Here is an 11,692-nt window from a genome sequence, read left to right as displayed (position 1 = left end):
CTTCCCTCAGGGGATTGTTTACACTAGTTCTTACATTCATCCCTGACATAACGGTACTATTTAACCTCCTTTACCCTCTGCTCTGGGGATCCCCTGCTGCTTCCACATTTTATGAATCGCAAAATTACAATAAAAAGGACAAATTCAAAAAAGGACAACCACACAGTCAGAGGTCTTGCCTCTGAAAGTGCCTTTGTAAGTGATCACAAAAGGTACTACACTTGGATCGCGCCTCCATTAGGATGTTATTAAACTCAGCTGCACACACCTACAGCACCACTTATTCCCTAATTGCAACAAATTGGATGATTTCCTCTCAATCTACTCTAATGGATCTAAAAGCCCTTTGTGTCTCTCTATCACTTTGATAATATGTAAGCTATAAGGTTGAGTATCTCGGAGGAAGACCTCAGTCAGTTTGGCAGCTTGTAAAGGTGGTGATGTTTATTTTTCTGTTGCACTACTACAGTGTCTACTGAACGTCTAAAACGATGGATGTTTTGGAAATGTACATGAAAGCAACATGCATGCCTTGCTGTGAACCGACGCCACCTGCTGGAATAAAGAGAGCGTGTGTTTCAGAGTGAAGTCTATATTCTAGGTCCGGTGGTGAAATGCTCATTTTGACAGAATTTAACAAAGCTGTAGGGACTGGATCACACGTGTGAGTAGTGGAGGAGTGCAATTTTGAGGTGCTTTCGATTACTACTTTATAGGCTACATCTACATTGCATTTCACTGGTAAATAATTTACTTTTTACTCCACCACATAACTTTGACAGCTACAATTACTAGTTACTTTTCAGATTAAGATTCTACATACAAAAAAAATGCGCAAATACAACACATAGTTTAAGATATTAAGCCAGTGACTATCAACCTTTTTTGGCTTGTGCCGTTATAAAACAATGAATGGAGTAGTCGCTGACCAGAAAAAAAAATGTAAAAACTATTTCTATTTTGAAGATCAAATAATTATAGAAGTAGTTTCCAGCAAAAATCAACAAAAGATCCCCGTTCAAGATGTTCTGCTTTGCTTGATATAATTGTAAATTGAACATTTCTGGACTGTTGTTCAAACAGAGGAAGACAATCGAAAATGACACTTTCGGCTTTAGAAAATTCTAACGAGCATGTTTTTACAATTCCTTTAATAATTTATAACACACACCCTTTTAATCTGTAAATCTGATCAGTCGGCCACTGAGCGGCTCCATTGGAGCCTTGCTCTACGAGACCAACTAGTAGTACTTGCATAATATTAATATAAATATTCAGTCAGTGAAACTCTGACACCAGTTGTAAAGAACACACACTGAAGAACTGTGTCCTCAGATGCTGGCGAGACACAGTGAGGCGTTGGTGCCGCCAAATCCGAATGAGTTAGTGAGGGCGACCCGCCTCCCCTGAACGTGCCATGGCTGCGCTGTGCGGGGGACATAGTTCAGGTTGAAGTCCGGCTCGGTTCGGTCCAGGTTGAGAGTCGGGGGCAGGACCCCGTGGTAGCAGGCCAAAGCGGTGAACGCGGCCTCCAGGGCCCCCGCGGCCCCGAGCAGATGTCCGGTGGCTCCCTTGGTGGAGGAGACCGCCAGGTTCTCCACCGTTTGCCGGAAGAGCCTCTTGATGGCGGCATTTTCGGCCGCGTCGCCCAAAGGCGTAGACGTGGCGTGAGCGTTCACGTACGTCACGTCTGCCGGTGAGACGCCAGCATCTCTGAGGGCTGCAGACATGCATCTGTAGAGATAGGGGTCAAGGTTCAACTCCGAAGTGGCGAACTAAACTCTCTCCCCTGCACCTCAGACATTCACAACCACTTTCAAAACAGACCTTAAAACTCATTTATTTAAAATTGCCTTTAACCTGTGTTGCTAGTTAACCATGTTTTTTCTTTTTCTTTCTTACTGTTATGTAATCTCTCGTGTGTACATTGTTATTGCTTCTATTCTTTCTGTTTTTACCATCTAAAGTGCCTTTAGTACCTTTAAAGCGCTATGCAAATTATTATTATTTAACTGCGATGAATGTTTATAACAGAATGTTTATAACAATTTTAATGTTAACTTTTGTTTTCTCTTCCAAATAGTTTGGACTAACCTGAGGATTTATTTATAACCTTTCTGCTTGTGTTTCTTTCAGCAAAGTTCACTCTCCTCCCAGTTCTCAGCAATAGGGGCAGCACTAATAAATACTTTATCATAAAAAATAAACTGCGAATGGAATGACTATGCAATGTGAACGACATCACTTTATTATCACCCAAGTCTGCAGATCCTCTCAGCTCTACTGAACCTTTTAGGTAATTGCTTAGGTGATCAGGCCGGCAGACTTTGCACTCACAAACCTCGCTGCAGCAGCCAGCCGAGTTGACTCTGACGAACCCACTGTACACTTTGTACCTCCACAAATGTGTGGAACGTTATGGAATACAGCCAGTGCTTACCGAACCACAGTTTGGACTGGCAGTAACAGGATGTATTGTTGCAGCCAGGCTTATTTTACGTAATTGGAAAAGTCAGCATACACTGGAGTCTACAGTGTTGCTTTAGCTCACAATGCCTTCTTTTGAAAATGTGGTTGCCGCGATAAATAATAAAGTATAACGAGCCAAATCTGGTATGTTTTTGTGAGATACATTAAGAATGCAACATCTCTTGGGAACCTATGTTTGGGGGTTGTTTATTTGTTTATAGCCATCCACTGTGCTGTTTTTTTTAATGTCTTTTCCCTCCTTCAAATTTAGAATATCCATAACAAAAAACATTTGTACGATCTCTATTTTTCTGTTGTGTAAAAACGTCACACATAATGAGCAAAAACTTAAATGACAATAGAAAAGCAGTAGCAAGTATTGGACGAAAAGTAAACATAATTGTGTGTAGCAGAGATGCTTTTTTTGTCTGTTAATCATCTCGTGTGACCCCTTTGTATTATCAACGACACCGATCCCCAGGTTGGGCACCACTGCTTAAATAAGTGACACTAGTTTTGTGGCATAATACAATTGAAAATATTAAATGCAAGCACAAAAGGTTGTCTCTTGCGTGCTTGATCCAAACAAAACAAACTACAAATAGTCACCTGAACGCTCCATCTCCATCTGCAGTGGGTGCAGTGATGTGGCTGGCATCGCCGGAGAGTCCATAACCCAGGATCTCTGCGTAGATCCGGGCTCCTCTTCTCACTGCGTGGTCCAGCTCCTCCAGAAGGAGCACCGCCGCTCCCTCGCCCATCACAAAGCCCTCTCGCTCCGGGTGAAAGGGCCTTGACGCCTGCGTGGGGTCGTCGTTCCATTTGGTGGCGAGGGCCCGCGCCCTGGCGAAGCCGGCGACTGACAGGGGCCCCACGCAGGATTCTGTTCCTCCTGCAACCATAGCAACTGCATCCCCGTGGACAATGAACCGGGCGGCATCGCCGATGGCGTGTGCACCCGTGGTGCACGCTGTGGACACCGCGTGGTTGGGACCCTTCAGTTTGTGTCTGATACTTATGTGTCCAGCAGCCATGTTGACGAGGATGCGAGGCACGAAGAAGGGACTGACTTTTTTGTAGCCATTTTCTCGGAAGGCAACGGAAGTGCGAGCGATTTCATCCAATGACACCATGCCCATGCCGACAGCCACCCCAGTGTTGACTTGCTCCTCTGGGGTTTTGGGGTGCCAACCTGAGTCATCCAGGGCCAACTGAGCAGCTCCAAGGGCCATCACAATGGCCGGAGACATGCTGCTGATCTCCCCACGAGAGGCAAAGCTCTCCTCCTTAAACTGGCCCTGGTCATTTCCTCTTGGCACCAGTGCCGCCACTTTACAGGGAACAGATGCGTACTCCTCTGAGTGAAGAGCGACAATCCCACTGTGGCCTTTAATGAGGCGGTCCCAGGTGAGGGCAGTCCCTGTGCCCAGAGGACACACTAACCCTATGCCAGTGATAACAACCCTCCTTGTGTGCTTCCCAGAGCTGCAGTGTCTGTAGTCTTGATTGGGACAAACACAGACGGTCTTCTGAAGAAGTGTCCTTATGTTATGTGGTCTCAGCTGGAGTCTAGTCCAACAGGACAGTGACAGAGCAGCCATGCTGCTATAAACTGTCAAGTTTTCACACAGCTTGCTTGTAGCGTTGGTGAATCCCCTCTTAATAACCGAGGATTAAATATACAAAATCAAAGTTGAAATGTCCTCCACACTCTTGAAGTTTAAGTGTGTTACTTACCCGGACGAGCACCGCTTCAAAGTTAGCTGACAATTCTTAATACATTCATAAAGCGAGGAAGTCCAGCCTTGAATCAGACTGTAGCCATTCTTAGGTAGCAGTTATGAACGCCAGATTCGTGTACCATGTAAATATAAAATACAAAATATACAATCAAACCAAATAGAGCAGGAAAACACATACTTATGTGTTATGAAACATAATATGTTAAAATTACGGGAACGTTATTTATATTATTTAAATTTGCAAACATGTATTCAGGCGCTGACGGGGCAGCTACACGCAGGACCTATATCTATTAGCCAAAAATTGCAACTTTAGCTTTAAAGCTAGCCCTCATACTAAAAAGGGAAAGGACTTTTTAGTTTGTTCAGGAAATACCAGAATGGCTTTGTCCCCAGCAGTGACAACACTGTCTGAAAATGTAAATGAAGTCTTTCTCGACGTTGCGAAGTTGTTACTGACATACGCGGATAACATTTTAAGGTAAGATTGTGAACTTACAACGCAATACAGCAGCGCTGTGTTGAGGTGTGATGTGTCGACTTAATTTCCGTATATTACAAATAAAGTGAGTGTCAACGGCAGCCTAACCGCCGGTAAAGGTAATATAGCTGTAACGTTAATTGAGGCCCGTTAATTGCCGTGTTTGCAGTTCTAGCGCACCGTCCAACCAAACCCTGTCTAAAAATCATGCATTTTTATTTGTACTTGTGTGTCAGCACACGCCCTTGCATGTAACATCTTCACATAACTTAAGTGTCAGTCGCCAGGATGTTCGTGGGTAGTTCGTCTTAAGAGTGACTCACCAGGGAGATATTTGAATTGGTTAAATATCTATATATGTACCTATAACCCCAAGAACATTGTCTCTGGGCTACACTGTGGGCTGAGGTAAATGCCTCAAGTAAAGTTGGCACATGATTATTGAGTAAGTGTAATTCCACATAACTGGTTTGCACGTAAGAATGTAGATATAGCTCAAGAACAGCACTACTTCCTCATATGTTGTCACCTTCCAACAGGTATCCCAATGAGGAAAAGTACAGGTCGATCCGCATCGGCAATCCTACCTTCTCCACCAAGCTGTTGCCAGTCAAAGGTGCTGTGGAATGTCTATTTGAGATGGGATTTGAGGAGGTAATTACCTGCCATGTGGCTACTCTTACAAGTTATTATTAGCTTATGGTCTATTTGTTCATCTCTCATTGGACCAACTGAATACATCTTATGACCTCTTGCACCTCTTTTCAGGCTGAAACCCACCTGAAGTTACCCAGGTCTGCATCAGTGAAACAGCTGAAGCTCATCAGGGACTCCATAGCAGCAGAGAGGGATCAGAGACTGCGTGGAGGACCGCCAGTCCAACCTATTGCTCAGGTTGTTGCACCTTCGACCTCAGCCTCAGTACCGGAGCGCTCCGCTGCTGCCTCCAGCCAGCCGGTTACACCAGCTCCATCACAGCCTTCCTCTACTCCAGCTCCATCACAGCCCTCCTCCTTGGTAAAGATGTGCTCATCCCTGTTTTAAAGTGTGTTAAGTGTGAAGCTGTAATATCATTGTAGCAGAGTCACAGTGAGGCTAAATACACCTCATCTCACTTTGTTCGCTTTTAATGGCTAAAATAATTTTCATATCAAATTTAAGAATCAACAAGATGGACATCTAAACTTAATAATGTGAAACCCTATTTAATGCCAGTTTTCAGATAAGGAAGGTGGCATCCACATTGCTTTTAGAGCATGTCGAAGCCCTCTTTTGTGTGTTTAGGAAATTCTTAATGCTTTGCTCCTCTTCAATATTAATACTTATCTTAATAGTTTTAAGATATTGGGGTGTAGGTTGTTGCAGTTGTGTAATCTGGATATTTTCTTGTCTTTCTGTCAGGAGAACAGTATGAGCTTTTTTCTGGCTCTCCAGTCAAACTTTCAACACGTGATGATTTATGAAAATCTTGAGCTGCAGCAGAAAGCCAGGAGCCACATCCCTCACCAGCAGCTGTCGTCTGCTGCTGAACACAAGCTGAAGGAGGCGAAAGAGGCTGATCCAGGTGAAGTCTCCATAGTCATTCAAAAGAATCGGTTGTATGTTTGGATTGTGTACTGTATGCAAATGAAGATTCCAATTAAACATGGATTCAAAGGGACCCTCACGACTAGCTTTCCTATTTGCAGAATGTAAACTTGGGATAGAAGACTTTCTGGTGCTGGAGTTGCTCAGATGGTTCAAACAGGACTTCTTCTCCTGGGTGGACTGTCTGCCCTGCAGCCAATGCAAAGGCCCGACCCGGAACGGCGTGCCCGCCCTCAGTCCCACCCCCGATGACATCCGCTGGGGAGCCCAGCGAGTGGAGAACCACTACTGTCAGAGCTGCAAGCTCTCCACCAGATTCCCTAGGTGCGTGTGTGTGAGAGAGACATTTTGGTTAGATCTTACTACTCCAATAAAGGAATTTAGTATCAGCTTTTGAGGTAATATTAAAATGATGATTAAGTTGCTGAAAGAGGAAACAAGTTTTCACTGGTTGTTCATTATATTGATCAATCTCAAACTGTAATTTTACACTGTTTTAAAAAATGGTTCGGTACATTTTTCCTGCAGTCGTAAAGAGTATGAATGAACTTGACCACAAAACACATGGAGAATAATGAATGCTTTAATTGCTTGGTTTCTCTCTGTTGTTATTAACAGGTACAACAATCCTGAGAAGCTTCTTGAAACCAGGAGGGGGCGCTGCGGAGAGTGGGCTAACTGTTTCACACTGTGCTGCAGAGCCCTTGGCCTTGAGGCCAGATATATCTGGGACAGCACAGGTAAGTCCATGACTGACAGATGTGGCTCATAAATACTTAATTCATCCCAAGGGAAGTGTTTGCATCACTGATTCGACTTTCTGCTCTGCAGAGAAAAGCAGCAGTTTACTTGATCTATTAGAAGGAAATGTTAACATGTCGTGAATTTGTCGTCAGCATTTTGGATTTAAAAGAAAATCTCAACTCAAGATCCGCATATAGCTTCTTCTTGAGCTTTCACCCACATCTTATGTGCTTCATCAGCAAATGATGTCTGCTCTGTTGAGGACCAAGTTGGCTCAGTTATCACGACTGGAGCTGCAATCTTTAATTGATCATTCGATCAGCAGAAAAAGATATTCTGCAACTTAATTGATCAATCGTTTTGAGTCATTTTCTAAAAACAAATATATCTCTAGTTCTGGCATCTTAAAGGTGAATATTTTTCTTGTTTTTTTGTGATATTAAACTGGATATATTTGGCAAATCAATAATTAAAATGGCCAGTTTACAAGCGCAATAGAAACCAATAGTTTCTGTTCACAAGGTCAAGAATGAATTAACGCTGCCTTCAAGAATATCATTCTCTGAAACCACTTATTTAACTATTTTACTATTTAAATAGTACAAATTTAAGATATTATATGCTAATTGTTTTTGCACACTTGAGTTTCATATATTAGGGACATGTTGTCCCATTTTTACTACATGACAAAATGTACTTTCTTACTTGCTCTGATGTTAGAACAATTAATGCAGTATATGAAAGGCACCCTGAAAATCAGTTTGGCTCTCTGTGGTGTTTCAGACCATGTGTGGACAGAGATTTACTCGCTCTCTCAGCGCCGCTGGCTGCACTGTGACTCGTGTGAGAACGGCTGCGATAATCCTCTCCTGTATGAGGTTGGCTGGGGGAAGAAACTGGCCTATGTTCTGGCTTTCTCAAAGGACCAGGTCAGACACTGCATATTACTCTTCTACTACAACTGTTACCAATCAGTTGTTAAATTCTATTGCGGTATCGATCCAGTTTTATTTTCTCTTCAGATTTTTGGCCTTTGTGTGATCTTATTTCTGGGGGTTAGTTTAAAAAAGAAAAAGGAAAAAAAAGCCAAATGAACATTGAAGTAAAAGTATTATGTCCTTTTTAGAGATAAAGTTGGCTACATTTAGTATTTTATTTACAGTCAATGAATTTAATGAAAAGATCGGAGCCAACAATGTGTCCGTCCCAATACTTTGATTCTTTTCTGGACTTGTTCTATTCTGATTATATGTCATGCGGGTGGTAATTATAGAATCTTACTCTCTTCTTGTATTCTTTTATAGACTGTTTTGAGCCTGGACATGAAAACACTGTGGTTGTTCTGATGCTCAGTGTGAATGAAAATGTTGTCTTTCCATATCATTTGTTTTATTTTAAGAGGTAGTTCTGATTTCCTGTATTTCCACCCCTGTAAAGCTCAGCACTGCCGTTGTGCCAGTAAGCAACGAGTTGTGCACTCTTTACTGTAGTTTAGACCTGAATACTCTTCCGTGTGTTTGTGATGCAGGTTGTTGATGTGACGTGGAGGTATTCCAGCAAACATCCAGAGGTTTTGTCGAGAAGGACCAGAGTTCAGGAGGCCTGGCTGCTGCACACCATTACTGGATTCAATGCCTCTGTAAATCTTAACCCTTTAAACTCTGCATGTAAGACCAATTGCCGTGTTGAGTCGGATAAGTAAGTAAAGCACGTTCCATCTGCTCTGTTACTGAAGAGGCAGCAGTCCCAGAGTCCAGAAAGGAAGAAGGAGCTGACAGAGCGGCTGCTTGTCGAGCTCGTAGAGTTTATTTCCCCCAAGAAACCCAAACCAGGAGATCTGGGCGGACGCAACTCTGGCTCTCTGGCCTGGAGGATAGCACGGGGAGAGACCCGAAAGGCTGATGCAGGGACCTCCACACAAGTACAGTTATTTATTTATTTATGTGTATATATATATATATATATATATATATATATATATATATATATATATATATATATATATATATATATATATATATATATATATATATATATATATTTTTTTTTTTTTTTTCTTTTAATAGACAATTTATTCAGCCTCTTCCCATCAGCAACATTATCTTTATTGTAATGATGAACTAGGGCTCAATATTAGGTGACAGCAATCATTTTTTGATGGTCATTACAGATTACTTAAATGAAAACTAAAGTTTATTACAACCTCACTATTATTTTTGCAGCTCTGGACAACAGTTCTGTTGTGTTATGATAATGTTGTATTCAGCAAGTTATTTCTGTAATCAGTATTTGTCTAAAATAGTGTGTGTGTTTTTCCTCAGGCTACAGGTTATGTGTTCACTCCTACTGAGAAAGAGAAGAGTGACGGGTTGCTGCATGTGCGCTACAGTGTCACCAAAGACCAGTACTGTCGAGTGTCCAACAACTCGGAGGTCATCCAGAGCTGGGATCAGTGTGTGTGGAGTAAGGAGTCGGTCTTCAGGAAGGTGGAAGATGACTGGCAGATGGTACATTTATTATTGTCTGACTAACAAACCCATGTTTTTTTTTTTTTTGTATTCTGTGGCTCAGGATAGGACACATTGTTAATGCTATTGGGGAGTGGAAACTTAAAATGTAAACACTTAACATAAATCAAAGGACTGTTCATCATGCATCTTTGATTATAAATGTATAATAATAGAGGGAATGTTAAATCTTTACATTTGCATTGACTCCTAATTGGAGTCAAGAACACATAAAATGGGTCAGTGACTCAGAAAAGGGTACTTTAAAACCTTTTTCTTTTTAAGTTTTGTGATAAACGAATTAAAACAAGATTAACAGTCTATGGCTAAACTAGCTTTTCTGTGAGGCTGTATTTGGTCGAAGTGGAGCTTTAGGCTAAATGCTAACACCGGCATGCTAAATGAAGCTTCCTGCATGGGGAAGTGGGGGCCGTCTGATGGCCTGAAGATAAACGCTTACCTTCAGCCTAGAAGTCCTGCAGCTCCCACTTCTGTATCTCCAGCCAGAGGGCAAATGTGTGAGAAACCTGTGTCGGCGCTGGAGTCTTGGATGATGCCGCAGGCTCTTTTATTGACCTGCAGAGATGGTAGAGGCGCACTTATGATTAAAATGTGAACCAGAAGTGCTATGATGAAAGATCACCAACGTTAGCAGGGTCCATCCTTTGAAACTGGTAGAGAGCCCTATTTGGCCCATTAGAATGCTAATGATCTACATTTGCATTTTGAAAGAAGTTGTAGACATTGTTTGATTTAATCAAAGCGTGTGAGAACCACGCCGAGACGAGTCGGAGTTTGTGTTTAGAGGATGCACCTTCTGTTTTAGAAATACTTCATTACATGTATAAAATAAAAGACCTGCAGTGATTTTAAATAATAAGAGTGTAGTGAAATGAGAATAAACGATGTACACACTAGAGTAATTTATTTTAGATCATGGTCCAACAAAGGTGAGGTAACCAGATTGTATTTCTTTCTTCAGGTGTACATCGCTCGAACAGAAGGCTCCTCTGTGGGAAAGATTTGCTGGAAGTTTGACTTTGCTCCGGTGGGAATGAAGATAAAGTCTTTCTCAATCAAGGCCAGTAGCCAGACCTTCCACTCTGGGAAAGTCTGCTGGCACTTGCAGGCGGGCCAGAGTACTACAGAGTTCTCTGGAGGTACGGTTATGTAATGGATATTTTTGATTGAATACAATGTGTGACATGATTGCTCCTAATGATTTATTCTCCTGTGTTTTGAACCCTCAGATGGGAAGATGCACTCGTTCCAGAGTCTATCCGGCTCCTCGGAGTTCGTTGTTGAAGCAGAACTCAGTGGCGGAGAGGAGGAGACGTCATGGCAGCACTCCCAGCTCTTCAGACAAAGCTTAAAGGAGACGAAGGAGTCTTCGTTTGAAATCTGCATCCATTTGGAAGACGCTTAACAGTTGTTTTAATTATTTTTGTTCCAGTGTTAAATGCTATGGCGAGTTAAGTGCTTAAAATGACTGAATAATAGTTTTGTATGATTACAAATTGGTGCAATATATAAATGTATGTCAGACCTCCAGGATGATTGAATATGTATGGCCTAATGATAGATGAATGAAGACATGAATACTGTACCCATCGCAGTACAGATATGGTTGCATATCTTGAACATTAATTTGACTGATGACTAAATAACCTTTTGAGACAAGCAGTCTAAAATATAGATGTAAAAAGGTTTTAACTATACAAAGTCATAGTTTTTTCCATTTTAACTGTAATTTGTGATACATGGAGACATTCCTCAAAGCAAACCCGGTCTGATGCCCTTGTCAGCTCAGGTTGCTCTCCACTTCTCCCGCTTGTGCTAATTATTGTTGGTAAGTGTGTTATTTCATATTCGGCTACGGCATCTTTACACCGTGTTGAGCCAGTGTTAAGTGTTGGAAGTGATGTCAAAGGCAGAATATGAGGAAATATATGGTGGTACAGGATAATAAAGATATTTTTTTTTCAGCCTGGTAGCTCGTGTTTTTGCTGCCATCTTGCGTTAGGCCGTTGCCTTTTCCTATTGGTTGAGGTACCGGCGCTTTTGAAAAGCCGCCACCTGATTGGTCGGTTTCTCCGCGAGACGATTCGCCGTCTATCATGCAGATGGCGGAGCCGGACAGCTGAGCCGCTGCTAGCTAGTCT

At 42.1% G+C, this 11,692-nt stretch overlaps 2 protein-coding genes across 2 annotated transcripts; one reads left to right on the top strand and one right to left on the bottom strand.

The window, feature by feature from the left end:
• Positions 1–1,174: 1,174 nt before the first annotated feature.
• oxsm (3-oxoacyl-ACP synthase, mitochondrial) lies at positions 1,175–4,070 on the bottom strand (the record flags this gene model as incomplete). Its single annotated transcript, XM_079232405.1, has 2 exons — positions 1,175–1,734; positions 3,079–4,070. The coding sequence occupies 2 exons, from the start codon at positions 4,068–4,070 to the stop codon at positions 1,332–1,334; spliced, it is 1,395 nt and encodes a 464-aa protein (XP_079088531.1). The 3' UTR covers positions 1,175–1,331.
• Positions 4,071–4,591: 521 nt separating this feature from the next.
• Positions 4,592–11,480, top strand: ngly1 (N-glycanase 1; the record flags this gene model as incomplete). The annotated part of the gene is made up of 12 exons (XM_079232286.1): positions 4,592–4,692; positions 5,232–5,346; positions 5,461–5,709; positions 6,094–6,256; positions 6,381–6,603; positions 6,898–7,019; positions 7,807–7,952; positions 8,552–8,662; positions 8,759–8,944; positions 9,345–9,530; positions 10,513–10,690; positions 10,781–11,480. The coding sequence occupies 12 exons, from the start codon at positions 4,592–4,594 to the stop codon at positions 10,954–10,956; spliced, it is 1,956 nt and encodes a 651-aa protein (XP_079088412.1). The 3' UTR covers positions 10,957–11,480.
• Between the last annotated feature and the right edge of the window lie 212 nt (positions 11,481–11,692).

This window comes from Taurulus bubalis (assembly GCF_910589615.1).
Source record: "Taurulus bubalis genome assembly, chromosome: 16".
Lineage (NCBI taxonomy): Eukaryota > Metazoa > Chordata > Actinopteri > Perciformes > Cottidae > Taurulus > Taurulus bubalis.
The sequence above is the reverse complement of the archived record's forward strand: the minus strand, read 5'-3'. Positions and strand labels throughout refer to the sequence as shown.